Below are 20,557 nucleotides of genomic sequence, written 5' to 3'. Positions count from 1 at the left end.
TATTTATTGTCCATCCCTAACTGTCCTAGAGGGCAGTGAAGAGTCAACTTCACATTGCTATGAGTCTGGAGTCACATGTAGACCAGACTAGGTATGGAGGGCAGATTTCCTTCCGTAAAGGACATTAGTGACGCAGATATTTTTTCTTGACAGTTAATAATAGATTCATGGTCATCATGAGACTTTTTATTCCAGATTATATTTTTATTTTTCCATCATCTGGCAGAAATTTGAACCCAGGATCCCAGAACAATACCTGGGTCTGTGGATTAATAGTCTCACAATAATACCACTCGGCCATTACCTCACATCAGTGTCAGGGCAGCATTGGGTGCTGAGGGTGAGGTGGGGTTTTGACTGGATGGAGTCAGTATTTGTGGGTGGGTGGAATTGGATGTCTCCATTGTGAGTGAGGGAAGGCCTATGCGAGTGAGTTGGAGATAGTGAAAACTGCAGCTGCTAGAGAGTCAGGACTGATTAAAGGATCTGACTTGAAACACTCGCTGCCCTGACACCGATGTGAGGTAATGGCCGAGTGGTATTATTGTGAGACTATTAATCCACAGACCCAGGTATTGTTCTGGGATCCTGGGTTCAAATTCCTGCCAGATGATGGAAAGCCCCTGCTGCAGCTTGACCTGCCTTGCTTTTCCAGCTCCACTCTTTATCGACTCGATCTGAGTTGGAGCAAGTTTTAATTTCTTTCGTTCTTCCCGGCTAACCATTCAGCTTAAGTGGGTTGGAACCCTCTGAATTCTCCAACTCTGACAGAGTTGGGGACTTTCTCCGATGATAGTTGTCCATTGGAAGTTTCAACTTCCCAGGTGATTGCCACATGATCTGTGCATGTGGACCCCCAAGAGAACCCATGGTATATCATAGAGTCCCTACAGTGTGGAAACAGGCCCTTCAGCTCAAAAAGTCAACACTGAACCTCGGAAGAGTAACACATGCATTTGCATTATGCTAATCTGTTATCGTATATTTACTCGTGACTAATGAACCTACTCTACACATCCCTGAATGCTACAGGCAAGTTAGCATGGCCAATTCACCCTAACCTGCACATCTTTGGATTGTGGGAGGAAACTGGAGCACCAGGAGGAAACCTGCACAGATAGTCACCCGAGGCTGGAATCAAACCCGGGTCTCTGGCACTATGAGGCAGCAGTGCTAACCACTGAGCCTCGTGCCATCCATGGTATAGCTGTCAGCATGCTTCCGGTCTCTGACTATCTGGAGACTGAGAGATGAGGGTTGAAGTGAGTTCCTCTACATTGGGGAGGCCGCAAGCAGATTGAATGATTGCTTTGTGTCAAATCTCCTGCTCAGTCAGCAAACATGACCCCAAATTTCCAATGGCTTATCAAATTGATTCTCCATCTGCCTCCCATGTTGACCTTTCTAATGAAAGAAGTGCAAGTATCATCTCACCATTTGACTCAGCTCTCTGGAGCTTTCTGGACATGACATTGAGTTGTACAAAGTTAGACCAAGACCTCTTCTTCCACCTTAATCATTGTGTTCTATTTTTCCCTTCCCTTTTGTTCTGTGGTTGTGATTGGTGCCCTGCAACTGCAGGGAGAGCACTTATCACGCATTCATAGAATCATAGACACATGCTCTTCAGCCCAACAAGTCCACACCAACTCTCCAAAGAGTAATCCATCCAAACCCATTCTCCGAACCTATTACTCTACATTTATCCCTGACTAAAGCATCTGACCTGTATATCCTTGAACACTATGGGCAATTTAGTCTGGCCAATTCACCCAAACCTGTACATGTTTTGGATTGTGGGAAGAAACTGGAGCACCTAGAGGAAACCAAATAACAGTGGTAGTGGTTCTGTTCGCCGAACTGGAAGTTTTTGTTGCAAACGTTTCGTCCCCTGGCTAGGAGACATCATCAGTGCTGTGGAGCCTACTGCGAAGCGCTTCTTTGATGTTTCTTCTGGCATTTATAGTGGTCTGTCCTTGCCGCTTCCGGGTGTCAGTTTCAGCTGTCCGCTGTAGTGATTGGTATATTGGGTCCAGGTCGATGTGTCTGTTGATGGAATTTGTGGATGAATGCCATGCCTCTAGGAATTCCCTGGCTGTTCTCTGTCTGGCTTGCCCTATGATAGTTGTGTTTTCCCAGTCGAATTCATGTTGCTTGTTGTCTGAGTGTGTGGCCACTAGGGATAGCTGGTCGTGTCGTTTCGTGGCTAGTTGGTGTTCATGTATGCGGATTGTTAGCTGTCTTTCTGTTTGTCCTATATAGTGTTTTGTGCAGTCCTTGCATGGTATTTTATAAACTACATTAGTTTTGCTCATGTTGGGTATTGGCTCCTTTGTTCTAGTAAGTTGTTGTCTGAGACACTATTACTAGACGTGATAGTACAGAGAACACCGAACGGAGAATTCACCACAAGGGTACACAGGAAAACAACACACACAGACCAAGTCCTAAACTATGAAAGTAACCACCCCAACACACACAAACGAAGCTGCACCAGGACACTATTCAAAAGAGCTACAACACACTGCAGTACACCAGAACTGCGAAAAGAGGAAGAGGAACACCTATACAAGGTATTCGCCAAAAACGGATACCCGCGCAACTTTATCAACAGATGCCTAAGAGATAGACCACGGAACGAGGACATGCCACAACCAAAAGGACTAGCCACACTACCATACATCAGGAGCGTTTCAGAACTGACAGCCAGACTACTGCGACCCTAGGACTCATAACGGCACACAAACCAACAGCCACGCTCAGACAACAACTTACTAGAACAAAGGAGCCAATACCCAACATGAGCAAAACTAATGTAGTTTATAAAATACCATGCAAGGACTGCACAAAACACTATATAGGACAAACAGGAAGACAGCTAACAATCCACATACATGAACACCAACTAGCCACGAAACGACACGACCAGCTATCCCTAGTAGCCACACACTCAGACAACAAGCAACATGAATTCGACTGGGAAAACACTACTATCATAGGGCAAGCCAGACAGAGAACAGCCAGGGAATTCCTAGAGGCATGACATTCATTCACAAATTCCATCAACAGACACATCGACCTGGACCCAATATACCAACCACTACAGCGGACAGCTGAAACTGACACCCGGAAGCGGCAAGGACAGACCACTATAAATGCCGGAAGAAACATCAAAGAAGCGCTTTGCAGTAGGCTCCACAGCACTGATGATGTCTCCTAGCCAGGGGATGAAACGTTTGCAACAAAAACTTCCAGTTCGGCGAACAGAACCACTACAACAAGCACCCGAGCTACAAATCTTCGCACAAACTTTGAAAAAATAACAGTGGCTTCTTCATCTTCTTTTGTTGAGTGTGGGTGTCCCTGGCTGCTCCAGTGTTATCTTGCATATCCCTAGTTGCTCTTGAGAAGGTGGTGTGCTGCCTTAATGAACCACTGCAAGCCTGCACCCCCACTGCCAGTGAGAGCGACTGGGGTGTGCTCTAATAATTTAGGGATGGCCAAAATGAAGATAAATTAAGTTTCCCTCTGGGGCATTTCCCCATGGGGCACTGACTGCAGTGGTGACTACAGCACAGAGTCGGCAAAATCTGGAGGCGGGAATTGGAGCAATGATTGCACTATGGCACTGCCTTCCAGTTCCGGACTTCCTGCTGCAGTGCAGTGGCAGGAGAGAACACGTTGCATCAGCCTTTGACTTCCTCGTTTCTTTATTCCTTCATTGCATATTGCTGTTTTATGTAGCAGTTCACACCTTTTATTATTCACTGTTTTCACTGCCACTCCTTAAGCTGTTGCATCATAAAATGGTTTTGTTATTTAATCACCTTTCTGCCCAGTCGCAAATCTTCTCTTTCATTTTTCCTGCGCTTCACCCCCCACCATTCCCCCACAACCTTCACCATCCTCCAGCATTTCCATTTCACTGACGTTCTACTCAGCAAGCTACAACATCAGCTCGAGAGTCTGGGACCAGAGGGCACAACCTCAGAAAAAGGGGTTGCACATTTAAGACAGAAGGGAGGAGGGGGGTGGGGTTCCTTTCTCAGAGGGTTGTGAATCTGCAGAGAGTTGTTGAGACTGGGTCATTGTGTATATTCAAGGCGGAGATTGACAGAACTTTAATCAGTAAGAGAATCAGGGCAATTGGGATATAGCAGGAAAGTGGAGTTAAGGATTATCTGATCAGTCATGATCTGATTGAACAGGCGAGCAGACTCGATGGGCTGAATGGCCAACTTCTCCTCCTATGTTTTCTGTTCTTTCTCTGCTCCATACTGTTGCTGCCTGCCCTGCTGAGTATTTCTAGCTTTTATTTTGCTTTCGTTTGCTCTTATCCCTGATTGTACAAGCAATCTTTGGAATTTTAAAATTGGTGAAGTACAAGCTGGTGTTATGCCAATCGCTACAACCTGGGGAACAAACCAAAGGTGTTTTAAGGTCAAGCCAAAATGGACTCATTCCAATAACTTTGCACTACCCTTGAGCAGATATCCACAATAGAATCATAGAAATTGGGCAATAAATTAGTAGACAGGGAACATTGAATTCTGAGCCTGGTTCAGCAGGTTTTAGAAACACTTATGCTTGCAGAAAGACAGCGTGTGATAAGAATTAATTTTGAGAGCTTGATGATGTTTTGTTGAGACATGAAAATCATCACACACGCAGTGATGTGCACACAATACAAATCTATTCGATAATTCTCTGAATCTTCACTGTTTCCATTTAAGTTTCTTTCAGTTTTTTTTTCACATCTTCTTGCCAAGAGTGGATTTCTGCTGTGTTTCACTTTCCTTTGTCATCTTAAGAATTCTTTGCACCTTGGTGAATTGCTTCCTCATCAATATTCCTTTGGATGCAGGCACATTTGGAAGTCCTGGGATAAGAAGTTGAGAAGTCCCATTGTTAGAAGCTGAAAGCAGGACCCCTCTCCTGATCCTGTTCCCAAAAAACCCTGAGTTGGCATTTCACTGCCAGGTGGTCTTGGAATAGGCCACCAATGCTGCCGTCCACTTGAGGGCTGTGTCTGCCCTCCAAGGCCCCAACTCAGTCAGATATCAGGCATTCCTCGCTTCACCAATGACAGATGGGTTCGAACCCCAGTGTGTCTGTTTTGCCCCCCTCACTGGTTCCAGGCAAGGATACCCTGCAAACCAGGACATTCAGTCATGGATACCATATCCAGGGATGCCCCTTTCATGGGCCACCTCGGCACTGGCAGGGAAGCCACAAGGGTTTAACCACTTGCTTGCCCGTGTGGATGCAGTATTTCCTGCTGCCAATGAAAAGCTGGCAGGAGAAGCAGGAGGTGGCCCTTGGACTGGGCAGTTGGTTATCAGAATTCACTACCCGTTGTCCAGCAATGGGAAGCAATCAGGCTTCCTACCCAATGTCACCTACTGCCCACTGACATGACCTTCCCACCTCCCAGTCCGTTGCCGTTTGGACTCATAGAGGTTAATTAGTTGCTTAATTTTGACTGGCACAGATCTGATGGGCTGAAGGGCCTTCAGTCCATCAAGTCTGTGCCAGTCAAAAACAAGCAACTAACTATTCTCCTCCCACTTTTCCCATTGCCTTGTATGTCTTGACATCACAGGTGCACATCTAAATACTTCCCCAATGTTAGGATTTCTGTCTCCATCACCCTAACAGGTGTTGAGTTCCAGATTTCCCACCACCCTCTGGGTGAAAAGTATTTCCTCACATCTCCTCTAAACTTCCTGCCCCAAACCTTAAATCCATGTGCTCTGTTGTTGATCCGTCCATCAAGGGGAAATCCTTCTTCCTTCCTATTGAGTCTATGCCCCTCATGTTTTATCCATCTTAATCATGGCCCTCAGTCTCCTCTGCTCCAAGGTAAACAACTCCAGTCCGTCCAATCTTTCGTCGTAACTGAGACTCTTCAGCCGAGGGGTTTGCACCTTTTCCAGTGCATTACACCCCTCCTATAATGTGGATAACAGAACTGCACACAATACTCGAACTGTGACCTAAGCACTGTTACATACATTTCCAGCGTAACCTCCCTGCTGTTATACTCTGTGCCTTGACTGTAAGTCGGGTAAAATCCAGTCCTTTGCTTTCATCAGCATGCACTGATTTCTGCTCCTCTAAACGTTACATTTTGTGTGATATAAACCGCACTGTCTTATGTTTAACCTTGTGGAAACCTGTGATCCCGTGAATCCAATCTTTGGTAGTGACTGTAATCCAATGTTCTGCTTTAATTTAGGTTTGTGTCATACGTATATAGCTTCGTGTTGGAAGGTTTTTTTTTAGGAAAGTACCTTGAGCTAACACCTTTGCAAATGTATGCTTAAACACACAGGTCAGTTGGAGTTTGTCCATTGAAAAGCGTTGGCATTAACTTTTATGTTTCATTTTCACCATTTTATTATTTAAAATACTATAGATGCTGGAATCTGAAAGAAGCACAAAGAATGCTGGAGAAACTCAGCAGGTCTGACAGTACCTGTGGAAAGAGAAACAGTTAATGTTTCAAGTCCAGTATGATTCTCCTTCAGAATTGTGATGTTTCTCTCTCTCCCTTGCTCTGTCTCTCTTCCTTTCTCTCTCTCCCTTCCCCCCTCACAAGAGGCTGCAAGACCTGCTGAGTTACTCCAGCATTCTCTGCTTTTATAATTTAACTGGGTGTCAATAGAGTTCAATGAGCCAAAACTTCGCTCATTGTGTTTCGGTGCAACTTGTAATTCCCTACACTGATACATCTAGATGTTGTGCTCAGTCAGGATCCATGAATAGATGGGGGGGGGATCTCAACAGTTCAAGTGAATCGAGAGAAAGGGCATGAGCAAAAATATATTTTAGCATACACCACATATTGTTTTTTGCATAAGATGAATTGATAAGATGGTTCCACAGTGTAATGGTTAGCATACTGAACTGTGAATCTAGTGATCTGAGGTCAAATCTTGATGGGACATCACATTGTGGATGTCTTTGGGACAGTAGAGACAAGATGGGTCAAATAGCCCCCTCCTGTGCTGTATCATTTCTATGATTCTAATTTAGTATTGCCTCCTTCAGTTGATTGATGTCACTGTACATGGACTTCAGTAAAGCATTTGATAAGGTTCCCCATGGTGGGCTGATGGAGAAAATGAAGTTGAATAGGATCCAGCGTGTACTAGTTGGATGGATAGAGAACTGGTTGGGCAATGGGAGACAGAGAGTAGTAGTGGAAGGGAGTTTCTCAAAATGGAGGTCTGTGGCCAGTGGTGTTCCACAGAGATCTGTGCTGGGACCACTGTTGTTTGTGATATACATAAATGATTTGGAGGAAGGTGTAGGTGATTTGATTAACAAATTTGCAGATGACACTAAGATTGATGGAGCAGCAGATAGTAAAGGGGACTGTCAGGGAATACAGCAGAATATAGATAGATTGAAGAGTTGGGCAGAGAAATGGCAGATGGAATTCAATCCGGGCAAAAACGAGGTGATGCAGTTAGGAAGATCCAGTTCAAGAGTGAACTATACAGTAAATGGAAAGTGTCCTAGGGAAAATTGATATACAGAGAGATCTGGGTGTTCAGGCCCATTGTTCCCTGAAGGTGGCAACTCAGGTCAATAGGGTGGACAAGAAGGCATACATCATGCTTTCCTTCATTATACGGGGTATTGAGTACAAGAGTTGGCAGGTCATGTTGCAGTTGTATAAGACTTTGGTTCGGCCACATTTGGAATACTGCATACAGTTTTGGTTGCCACATTACCAAAAGATGTGGATGCGTAGGAGAGGGTGCAGATGAGGTTCACCAGGATGTTGCCTGTTATGGAGGGCACTCGCTATGAAGAGGGGTTGAGTAGATTAGGATTATATTCATTGGAAAGATGGAGGTTGAGGGACTGCCTGATTGAGGTCTACAAAATCATGAGAGGTGTAGACGGGATGGATAGCAAGACATTTTTTTCCAGAGTGGGAGACTCAATTACGAGGGGTCACGAGTTCAAAGTGAGAGAGGAAAGTTTTAAGAGAGATATGTGTGATAAATTCTTTACGTAGAGGGTGGTGGGGGGCTGGAACCAGCAAAGGTGGTAGAGGGGCGCACAGTAGCATCATTTAAGATGCATTTAGACAGGTACATAAATGGGCAGGGAGCAGAGAGATACAGATCCTTAGAAAATGGGCGACAGGTTTAGATAGAGGATCTGGATCAGCACAGGCTTGGGGGGCCGAATGTGCTGGAATTTTCTTTGATCTTTGTTTTGTTTGTTCAGAGAAACAGCTTCTTTAGTTTGTTTTCAATTTCAGTCATTAATGAGGGAACTATTACAGTTAATGCGCCAATACCTTAGTGTCCTTAGTATTTGTCATCAGGTCAATGCTAGATTAAAACTAGGCTTGTTGGCAGTTTTAAGCTGCATTGCTGTTACTTTTGGTGGTGCATCCTGGCACTGCTCGAATCCTTGCTATTGATTCTCTCATTGGATGCAGTCATAATTGGTAAGGCCAGCATTTATCACCCAACCAAAGTGTCCTTGAACTGAGTGGCTAGCCAGGACATTTCAGAGGGGAATTACAAATCAACCATACTGTGCTGTATCACTTCACACCGAGAAAATACTGGTGAATGAAGCACACTGGTCCAACTCCTCTTGTACAGTGGCGTTCCAGTACGAAGGTTCCCAAGTATTACTTGTTCCATCTGGATTGTAGGCCAGATCAGGTATGAATAGCAGATTTCCTTCTGTAAACAACGATTGAATCAAATGAGTTTTCCAACAACTGACAATAGGCATCATGGCTGGGATTACTAAAACTAGCTTCCAGATTCTGTATTTTTGATTGGTTTTAAACTCCATCAGCCCATTTCTGTGTCTCTGGATTTCTGATTCAGTGACATTACCACTATGCCACCACCTCCACACATAGCTCTTGGGCGATCCTAATGTCTTGTACTAATGGAATGGAAACTGCTCTTCGAAAAGACTTCCAAGCCAGCATGTAACTACCACTATAAAAATGCAAGGTGTGCAGGGAATAATGAGAGACATTCATTACTTACTGTTAATGGCACTGCTGAATCATCTCACCCACTCAAAACCAAGCATTAACTTTAAGGGAGACCAGAGTCTAAGAAGCATATATCCCTGTTCTATTCTACACAACAGAGGTACATTGCAGAAGTTTCAGTTGATTTCCTTTCAGTTAAATTGTTTGTCTCCGAGGGGAATTGTGAGTTCCTTTTCTTTTAAGGCACTGAACTTATCAACGGTTTGAGTGAAGTAGTGTTCAGGAAGAGGCAGAATAACTACTCTGTGACATAATATTCTATGAACTTGGTATTCTCTAATAAAAATTCATGAAGGTTAAGACGATGGTTTAAATACTCAATGGACCTAATTATTGCAGACACATGTGGCCCACTGCCAGGATATTATAACTAAGCATTAATTGGTAATTTTTCCTCTACTGCTTGGAGTAGCATTAAATTTACGGGGGAGAGGAAATAATCAAATTACATAGATAGGAACATAGGACTCAGCAATACGCACAGGCCATTCAGCCACTTGATTGTGTTCTGTCAGTTAATAAGACCACGGCTGATCTAGTGTTAATTCCACTTTCTGATCTGTCTCCTGATAATCCCTGGCATATTTTTGTCAGAGAATTACACAGTCCAATGTGTGTGTGTGTGTGTGTGTGTGTGTGTGTGTGTGTGTGTGTGTGTGAGAGAGAGAGAGAGAGAGAGAGGAGTAGATTTTCCTCCTCACTGTCTTAAAGAGGAGACCCCTTAATCTTGGACTGAATCTCCTTTTTCTAGTTCCCCTCCAACCACATTAAGGACAATGTGACAGACAATAATTACAGAAAGACTGCATTTTCAAATCCAACGAAGAGCTTACAGCTCACAAAGATAAGGTAACAGTCTGAAATCAACTCAAATTAAAATGGACAACCGTAAGATCATGAGAAATAGGAGTAGGCCATTTGGCCCTTCAAACCTGCTCCATCATTCAAAGAGTCATAAAGTCATAAAGCACGGAAACAGACCCTTCAGTCCACTCAGTCCATGCCCTCCACACTCCCAAACTAAATTAGTCCCACCCGTCTACTCCTGGCCCATACCCCTCCCAACCGTTCTTATTCATGTACTTATCTAAGTGCCTTTTAAACCTTGTAACCATGCCCACATCCACCACTCCCTCAGGAGGTTCATTCACACTATATTACCATCTATGCAAAACTTTGCCCCTCATGTCTTCTTTAAATCTCCTTCCTCTCACCTTAAAAATGTGCCCCCGTCTTGAAATCCCCCATCCTAGGGACGTGGCTGATCTGACGTTCCTCACTTCCACTTTTCAGCCCTTTCTCCACAATCCTTAAATCTATCTATCTCAGATTTAAATGTATATAACGCCTCTGCCCCCATAGTTCTCTGTGGCAAGCAGTTCCAAAGACTTCCAATCCTCTGAGAGAAGAAATTCCTCCTCATATCAGTCAAAAGCGAAATACTGTGGATGCAGAAAATCAGAAACAAAACTAGAAATTGATAGAGGTACTTAGCAGGCCTGGCAGCATCAGTTGGGGGAAAAACAGAGTTAATGTTTTGAGTCTTGTATGACTTATCTTTGGAACTCAGTGAATTCAGTTCAAGTATCATAGAGTCATAGAGATGTACAGCATGGAAACAGACCCTTTGGTCCAACCTGTCCATGCTGACCAGATATCTCAACCCAATCTAGTCTCACCTGCCAGCACCCGGCCCATATCCCTCCAAACCCTTCCTATTCATATACCCATCCAAATGCCACCTAAATGTTGCAATTGTACCAGCCTCCACGACTTCCCCTGCAGCTCATTCCATACACATACCTCCCTCTGTGTGAAAAAGTTGCCCCTTTGGTCTCCTTTATATCTTTCCCCTCTCACCCTAAACCTATGCTCTCTAGTTCTCCGACCCCAGGGAAAAGACTTTGTCTATTTATCCTATCCATGCCCCTCATAATTTTGTAAACCTCTATAAGGACAGCCCTCAGCCTCTGACGCTGCAGGGAAAACAGCCCTGGCCTGTTCAGCCTTTCCCTATAGCTCAAATCCTCCAACCCTGGCAACATCGTTATAAATCCTTTCTGAACCCTTCCAAGTTTCACAACGTCTTCCTGATAGGAAGGAGACCAGAATTGCACACAACATTCCAACAGTGGCCTAACCAATGTCCTGTACAGCCGCAACATGACCTCCCAACTCCTGTACTCAATACCTCTGACCAATAAAGGAAAGCATACCAAACGCCTTCTTCACTATCCTATCTACATGTGACTCCACTTTCAAGGAGCTATGAACCTGCACTCCAAGGTCTCTTTGTTCAGCAACACTCTCTAGGGCCTTACTACTAAGTGTATAAGTCCTGCTAAGATTTGCTTTCCCAAAATGCAGAACCTCGCATTTATCTGAATTAAACTCCACCTGCCACCTCTCAGCCCATTGGCCCATCTGGTCCAGGTCTTCGCTGTCCACTACGCCTCCAATTTTGGTGTCATCTGTTAACTTATTAAGTGGATCTCTGATTCCTCCCAGTTTAGGCTTCTTGATACCACATCCTTAAACAAACCTGGATGCTGTTTAATCTAGAGATGAGAATTTTTGGTTTCTCATGGTCCCTGTTTTAAAAACTGTACTGATCAGAATGTGGTTGGCCAGGTCAATCTCATTGAGCATGAGTTCCCTGATTGGGGCCAATCAGGGAATCCTGGCTGACAGATATAAACAGAAATCTCAAGGATTCTCCTCACTGTATGGACTGGCTGGAAGCTGATAGGTCAGCATCCATGTACTGTGCACATGTCAATAAAGGGTGACTGGATGGTACTAGCCTCTATGGAGTTACGTTAAAAACACATGGGCAAGCAGCAAGTAATCTGAGTGAAGTTTCAGTTGAATGATTTCTAATTAAAAAATGTAAATAAAATTATGCAACACAGTGAAGGAGTTATGTCTTTAAAATGAGTATAATTAAGAATCACATGAGAGAGGAAACGTTTCCGATGCATTTTAAAAATGTCAGGCATGGTGAGTGCAGACATCAGTGAGCGGAATTATACACTGCTAAGCTTAATCAAAATGCAGAAGGTGTTTTGCAGGGAGGCATATTCTGTGATTATGTTTGTCTAATGTAATTTTCTGCAATTGACGTATGTGTAAACTTTAATAATTCCCTTGCCTGCTTTTTTTATTATTCAAGTAGTTATACTTGAATTGAGTTTTCAATATTATATGAAAGGTGTTTCTCCCTTTGATCGAAACTTGCCCACAACAGCAATTTTCTTCGACACAGTTGATGTTTTGTGGCAATATCAACCCAAAGACATGCAGGAGACCTGGCTGTAATTACGCCCTGCTGTGGAATTGTTGAGTGATTTCTGTATGTGTCCCTTTCAAATCAGTTTTGCTCCATTGGCACTTTTTTCGAAATTCGACAATTTCAGTTGACAGTCATCTGTCCTAAATGATCTGCCAGACTAGATTTCGGCATAAATAGTAGGCATGTCATGAAAGGGAAGGAGAGGGTCAATGTGATATTTTTATTTTGTGAATGGGGGCCTCTAATTCACACCCGAAGTGGTGACTTCTCCACCTCACGACGCTGCCTAGCTTGCTGTGTTCTCCCAGCCTCCTACCTGACTATATAGTCCAAATGCATCAGCAGGTACTTGACGAGTAGCCTATAGCTGTGAATGTATGTGTTGTATATGACAAGACTTGGTTTAGCAAATTGTTTCAACACTTCTGTCTGTAGCTCCTTATGTTACATTTCAAAATGTCCTCACTGAGAGTGAGTGTCTGCTGGCCTTTAGCAGGTAAGCTTTCAAGACATTCCACAACTTATTTTGCCTCTCTGGCTGAATAATATCTTCCAGAATCTTCTGTACATCTCTCTCTGCAGGTGATGCAGGCTTCTTTGCGCTTCAGCTCCACTGCTCACTTCAATACCACTGTCTTTGACTTCAACGTTTGCCTTCGTTTAAGCATTAATACAAAATGAAAATACTGGAAATCAAAGCTGCAAACAGAAATAATCCGCAGGTCATGCAGCATCTGTGGAGAAACAGCCAGAGCTTTGTTTTTTTTTAATTCATTTACAGGATGTGGGTATCTCTGGCCAGGCCAGCATTTATTGTCCATCCCTAATTACCCAGGGGGCATTTAAGAATCAGCTGTGGGTCTGGAGACATATGTAGGGCAGACCAGGCAAGTTTTCTTTCCCTAAAGACATTACTGAACCAATTTAGGACAATCAACAGTGGTTACGTGAAGTGTAATGAGTCACATGACTGTGGAGCCATCAGGTTGTATTTCAGATTTCATTGAATTTAAATTTCACTCTCTGCCATGTTGGGATTCTAACTTATATCCTCCCTGAGCCAACAGACTGATTGCCAGCAGTTTCTGTCGATGGGGCCAAATGTGGGAGGTGGCAAGGCTTGGATCTGAAGATTTTTGGTAGTGCCCAATGAACAGGGCCCCCCACTGGTGCTGCTGTCCAACTAAGGAGAGCGAGCCTCCTCTAACCGCTGCCAATCCAATCAAAGGACCCAGCAGTGTGATGACCTCAGAGCCACCAGGGGGCAGCATCACCAATAAGTGGTTAATTCCATGATACTGCTCCCTGGATGAATGTTCAGCTGTATTGGGGGGAGAGTGGGTGGTGGCACAAAGCTCTGAGTTAGATAGGTCCCATTAGGCAGGGGCTGGTGGATTTATGAAGTTTTAGTACTATTGTTGCTAAGTGAATGCTTGTGACACTGATGGTGGCTTCTCCAGTGAGCATGGAGCATCCATATTGGAGGATTGGAACACATTGGAAGATCATCTACTTATTCTTGTTTGCTGGCCCTGCTGAGCCGAAAATGTGTTTGGCTCAACTGCTCAGCAGGTTGGAAATTGGTTAGCTCAGTTGATTGGATGGCTGGCTTTGAATGCAGAGTAAGACCAACAATGTGGGTTTCATTCCTGCACTGGCTCAGGTTACTATGATATATACTCCTGCTCAAACCATCCTCTTGTTTTCAGTGCAGTAATCCTCAGGTTAAACCACCACCATCATGTCTCTCTGATAAGTGAGCAGCACTATTTATCAAGGGATAGTGTACATGGCATATAGGGAAATGCCAGGAGATTCACACTAATGAATGATACTGTTTTCAAGAGAATGTGCAGGTGTGATGAGCCAAATGGTTTCCTTCCATACTTTAACCATTCTATGAGGGTGTGAGTTCTTTAAAGAGCTGGATATGGAGTTGAGCTAACGATCAGGTGAAATGATATGTCCAGTAGCAATATGAATTCCAGTGACAATATGCACATTGCAAATGTAGCTTTCTGGAATGACAGGTTGTAGTCTAAGCTATGAAATACATCTGAGACAGATTTTCTAGTAGACTGAATCTGACCTACAAAGTCTGTATTACTTACCAAGCATTTGAGATACATTACACTGACAATCTTCCCCATTGACCTGTCAGTCTTTTTGCCTACCTCATTCCCAAAGGGGTCAGAGAACTCTGACATTTTAATCCCATGGCCTTCCATGCGAATTCTGAGTAGCATTGTTTCATTTTTGCTACTTTCTCTTTTATCTCAGGATATTAACACTTGCTGAAATCTTTCTTTTCAGGTTTCACAAAACTTTAGTGGGTTTTGTTTTCCTCTTATTTTTGTACAAGCCTCAGTGCTTTATTATTTATCTACCCTGTATCTGTCAAAACCTGTGGACCAGTACATTGTTCTTCCTTCCAACTAACTGGTGTCAGTCAAATCCCATTGTGCATCCATTATTCTCCATTATGCTCAGGAATTTAGAATTGAGAATGTTGACAGTGTTGCGTTTTTGTTACATACAACCCAATTTACCTTGGATCATTTCGAGCATTGTGTCTCAAATGCATTGCAAAAGTTATCCCCATTTCCTCCACCATATCTGTCCAAAGATGATTAGGATGTACTGCATCCATTTTTCTAAGATAATGTCCTGTGTTTCAATAATAAAATGTCAACAAATGTTCATTTGATAGAACAGAATGTATATTTTGCTCAAAAGAAAGGTATCTTGCTGCAGCTTTTAATTATGCACTCATCAGGACACATGCAAGAATGCCAAATTTTAAATAAAGTTAAAAATCACATAACACCGGGTTATAGTCCAACAGGTTTATTTGGAAGTATGAGCTTTTGGAGCACTGCTCCATCATCAGGTAGCCAGTGGGACAGGATCATAAGACAGAATTTATATTAATGAATTGAAACCTGCAACTCAATCTAAAAGAGGAAAGACTTAACAGCAATCTAGGTTTGTTCAATATATCATGTCATTTGCTTGACACTATGATCTTGTACTATGCATTCTTTGTTTTAATGTCCTGCCCCACGAGCTACCTGATGAAGGAGCAGTGCTCTGAAAGCTAGTACTTCCAAACAAACATGTTGGACTATAACCTGGTGTTGTGTGATTTTTAACTTTGTACACGCCAGTCCGACACTGGCACCTCCTCATCAAATTTCAAACAATCCTAGCAATTAATACCACAGGAGAAATAGGTGCTGATTGGTTGCCATGGAGAAAGTAACTATACAGACCCCGGACTACCAATAGAAAATCTGATCAATTGTTGTTTGAAATTTGGCATTTTTGCATTCTGTCACTGCAAGATTTTCCACATCTCCCTCTTTTTCTCTCTCTGTTCTGAAAATCCCAATACGTTTTTGTGTGAGAACCTTTTACAGATTTGATTTTATAATTTTAAATGACTATTTCTCTGTACAGGGAAGCTACAAGAGCAACCATCCAATCAAAACACACGGTGCACTTAATCACAGGCACTTGCTCTATGAGCGTTGGGCTCGATGGGGAATGTGGTATAAATACCAGCCATTAGATCTTATCAGGTAGGAACATTATCTTCATGGACATTGTATCTGAGTTGTTCTCATCTAATCCTGAAGGTGAAAAATATGTCCAAAGAATTCATGTTAAGGGTCATGATATTTATATTAATGGAAATATTTGCATACTTAGATTTCATGGTACCATTTTTGTAGCCTAATGTCTTTTGAGTTTTAAATTTACAAAATAAATGATCAGAAATGCAAATTGCTTCAAAGTTGTGACAGTTTCCTGTAATGCTGAAATAGGCAAGTTCACATAATTGAAGTCTGAGTCCAATTTTTCTTTGGAACATAGTAGTCATAAAAAATTAAGTATTTAAACAAGAATCCTAAGCGCATCTAGCATTAAACCCATGCTGACCAAGAGAAAATGCAGCATCCAAATAGAAAATGTATCGATTTATCTATTTTTGATGGCTTGCCCATTATCAATATTTCAGCCTAGATATTGATTTAGTCCTGTTTTCAAATTGGTGTGGAGATGGTCTCTGTGCTCAGAGGGAGAAGCTGAAAGGTCATGCGAAAATGTTTGTTTGGACTCGAGTAGATCGTAGTGATGAGTACTGCCAGTAATTGTCCCTCACCACAACCAGCTTCACTGACTGGGGAATTGAATTTCAGGCGATCAAACCAGCAGGGACCTCGTAATTCCCTAGTGAATGTCCAAAAGTAGGTGACAGTTTGTGATAGTAAACATCAGGAGTACATTGTTACTACCAGATAGAGAGAGGTGAATAGGTCCCCACTTTTTAAATACCACCCCTGCCTCCTTGATCAGTCATTACAAATACTTTGCTCCTTTTTAGCACCCCTCATTAAAAATGAAATTTAGTAGAAAATGAAGGAGCAAATTACCAAAGTTTTCACCATTATAAGGAAAAGCAATTTTGTTTTGTTTACGAAGCCTAAGAAGAAAAATAATCAAACATGACATCAAACAGACAATAAGGGAGAGTCTCCATTGCAAATAATGCAAAGTTTACACAGTTGAAAAAGTCCTTTGGGTCTGTGAGATGTTGGATCCTTAACTTGAGACTACAGTTGGATCTTCAGCAAGAATGACTCGTCTTCGGAAAATGTTCTGGCTCTGAAGGAGAGTCATGTCAGACTCGAAAGGTTAGCTTTGTTTCTCTCTGCAGAGATGTTGCCAGACCTGTTGGATTTTTCCAGAAAGTCTTGCATCATTTCAGCATTGGCAGTGTTTTACTTTTATGTTAAACTATTCTCAATTGTCTAGTTTATTTACATCCTTTGAGGAAGGAAATCTGCTGTCCTTACCTGGCCTGGTTGACAGATCAACAATAAAACGACTGACTCAACTGCCTCCAAAATCGCTGCAAAGTCACTCAGCTTAAGGCCATTTAAGGGCAGGCAGCAGACATCAGGTTCATGAGTGATGCCATCTCATGAATGAATATATGAAAATAAAGATTATCTTTACCAATTTTGCCAACGGTGGTAATTTTACCAAAACGATATGTTTTTGTATAAAATAGTCCAATTGTATGCCCTATTCAAATAAACACTTCAGTGGTATAAAAGCAAAACAAATAATGACATGAATCGCTGTTAGACTGAAATATGAAGCTAAGCTATATTTACAGAACATTAATATATTGTTCCTGTGGATGGTGTTGACATGCCTGAGCTTGTTTAAACATGTTAAACTACAGAGTGTATTACTCAACTGTGCAAAGTCTGAATCACGCTAATGTTCAAGATATACACATCACTGTGATGTCAGACCCAGACTTAGATAGATTTAGATTTTATTATCATGTTTATTCAGGTACGGGGTACAGAAGTACAGTGCAATGTCACCACAGACAACTCCATCTTAGGGATAAAGTACCGGGCCTCGGTACAGAAGTATATAAATAAAGAAATAAGTTTACAAAGTTCAGCCCTGCAGTCTTCTTAGTATAAAAATAGAAAATAAAGAAATAATATTTAAACTGTCAAACATGACACTCCTTTCCTAAGCCAGGGGTCTACAGATGCTCCAAGCTGGGCTTTCCCAAGAGGCCTCACTCTCCCCTGCTCTGGGTGAAGACCCTGCCTGTGTTCCCCAAGAGGCCTCACTCTCCCCTGCTCTGGGTGAAGACCCTGCCTGTGTTCCCCAAGGGGCCTCACTCTCCCCTGCTCTGGGTGAAGACCCTGCCTGTGTTCCCCAAGAGGCCTCACTCTCCCCTGCTCTGGGTGAAGACCCTGCCTGTGTTCCCCAAAGGGGCCTCACTCTCCCCTGCTCTGGGTGAAGACCCTGCCTGTGTTCCCCAAAGGACCTCACTCTCCCCTGCTCTGGGTGAAGACCCTGGTGTGTGTTCCCCAAGGGGCCTCACTTTCCCCTGCTCTGGGTGAAGACCCTGCCTGTGTTCCCCAAGGGGCCTCACTTTCCCCTGCTCTGGGTGAAGACCCCACCTGTGTTCCCAAGAGGCCTCACTTTCCCCTGCTCTGGGTGAAGTCCCCACCTGTGTTCCCAAGAGGCCTCACTTTCCCCTGCTCTGGGTGAAGTCCCCACCTGTGTTCCCAAGAGGCCTCACTTTCCCCTGCTCTGGGTGAAGACTCCACCTGTGTTCTCCAGCCACCCTCATTGCTGACCACCACTGCTGATCTCCATCGGGCACATGCCACGCCTGTCTGCCACTTGCTACTAACTATCGTTATTGCCATCTTTCTCCACTGACCACCACCACCTCATCGCTGACTGCCACCCGTGCAGAATCACAGAAGGCCAAAGCGAAGTTATGAATGGTTCAAAAATGTAATCAGTCATTGTGAAAAGACTTGCTGAAATGCAAGACATCCAGGGTCGCATGAGTTCAATCATTTGACTGAGCGAGCGATTTGTTGCAGCAAAGGTTCCTGGGAGTGCAAGCTAACAATGTGAGCTGGGGGGCAATAGGGATGATATTGACACAGGGAAACAGCAAAACCAACCCAGCCCACTCCATTAACCCATAAGTTTCGAGGATTGAGAAAGAAATAAATGAATGGGTGGCACGGAGGCTCAGTGATTAACACTGTTGACTCACCTTGCCTGGGATCCAGGTTCAATTCTAACCTCAGGTGACTGTCTATGTGGAATTTGCACATTCTCCCTGTGTCTGCGTGGATCTCCTCCAGGTGCTGCAGTTTCCTTGCACAATCCAAACAAGTGCCGGTTAGGTGAATTGGCCATGCTAAGTTGTCCACGGTGTTCAGGATTGTGTAGGTTGGGTGCATCAGTCAGGGGTTAAATGTAGGGGATTGTGTAGGTTGGGTGCATTAGTCAGGGGTTAAATGTAGGGGAATGGATCTGGGTAGGTTACTCTTTGGAGGGTCAGTGTGGACTTGTTGGGCCGAAGGTCCTGGTTCCACATTGTAGGAATTCTATGATCTATGAATGAGGAGATGGTGGAGGCTAGTACAATTACTACTTTTAAAAGGCATCTGGATGGGTATATGAATAGGAAGGGATTAGGGGAGGCAGGCCAAATGCTGGCAAATGGGACTAGATTAATTTAAGATATCTGGCTGGCAAGGACGGGTTGAATCGAAGGGTCTGTTTCTGTGCTGTACATCTCTATGACATGATGAATCGAAGATTAAAAGTGTCACAAAGAAAAAGTAAAAAAAAGTCAAGAAAAAGATTGATTTAAAAGATAAAGAGATTATTGCAGCTCTGAAAAGAGCCTTGCTCAATTACCAACTTGTCAATTTGTTTTGTGTAATTGCTGTTACCAAGAATGGAAAATCCTTTCAGCAGGTTACTTCAGTAAATCTCATTTCTTAGGAATAAAATATATGCATTTAACAAGTAGCAGACTGGTATCAAGTAGGAGAAAATGAGGACTGCAGATGCTGGAGATAAGAGCTGAAAAATGTGTTGCTGGAAAAGCGCAGCAGGTCAGGCAGCATCCAAGAAGCAGGAGAATCAATGTTTCGGGCATGAGCCCTTCTTCATTTTCCTGATTCCTGAAGAAGAGCTCATGCCTGAAATGTCGATTCTCCTGCTCCTTGGATGCTGCCTGACCTGCTGCGCTTTTCCAGCAACACATTTTTCAGCAGACTGGTATCAACCAAACTAAGTTGATTTTGATCCACAGTACTTTGTCTGCACTTGACTATATAAACAATAAGTGCAGAATAATAATCAGCATATAAAAGGTGAGGTAGTAAAGTTTATATATTCCGTTAATATGTAGCCTGGAGTAGTAAAAACGATTAAGGAGAAAGTTCCAGGATTTTGACCCAGAGGCAATGGAGGTATGGTGATATATTTCTAATACAGGACATTTGCAAGGGATGGTGTTCCCTTGTATTCACTGCAGCTGTCCTTCTGGGTGGTAGTGGCTGTAGTTTTGGAGGTATTATCCAAGGAGCCTTGATGAATTTCTGCAGTGCATCTTGCAGGTGTGTACACACTGTTGTTACTAAGCATCAGTGGTGAAGGCACTTTGTGGATGTCAGTCCCAAGTGGTCTGGATTGTCAGGTCAAAGCCAGGATGTTGTCCATGTCTTGCTGCTTTGGGCGAGAACTGCTTCAGTTTTGGCAGAGTTGTAAATGATGCTGATCATTTTGCAATCATCAACAAATATCCCAACTTCTGTCTTTATGATTGATGGAAGGTTGTTGATCAAACTGCTGAAGACGGTTTAGCC

General features: G+C 43.2%; 1 protein-coding gene across 1 annotated transcript in view; it reads left to right on the top strand.

Moving 5' to 3' along the window:
- Positions 1-20,557, top strand: part of ano3 (anoctamin 3) — a 582,275-nt gene that overhangs the window by 411,499 nt on the left and 150,219 nt on the right. The window contains exon 12 of the mRNA XM_060838668.1: positions 15,795-15,916. Within this exon, the coding sequence (XP_060694651.1) occupies positions 15,795-15,916 (122 nt within the window). The remainder of the gene's footprint in view (positions 1-15,794; positions 15,917-20,557) is intronic.

The sequence above is a fragment of the Hemiscyllium ocellatum genome, chromosome 18 (genome assembly GCF_020745735.1).
Source record: "Hemiscyllium ocellatum isolate sHemOce1 chromosome 18, sHemOce1.pat.X.cur, whole genome shotgun sequence".
Classification (NCBI taxonomy): domain Eukaryota; kingdom Metazoa; phylum Chordata; class Chondrichthyes; order Orectolobiformes; family Hemiscylliidae; genus Hemiscyllium; species Hemiscyllium ocellatum.
The sequence above is the reverse complement of the archived record's forward strand: the minus strand, read 5'-3'. Positions and strand labels throughout refer to the sequence as shown.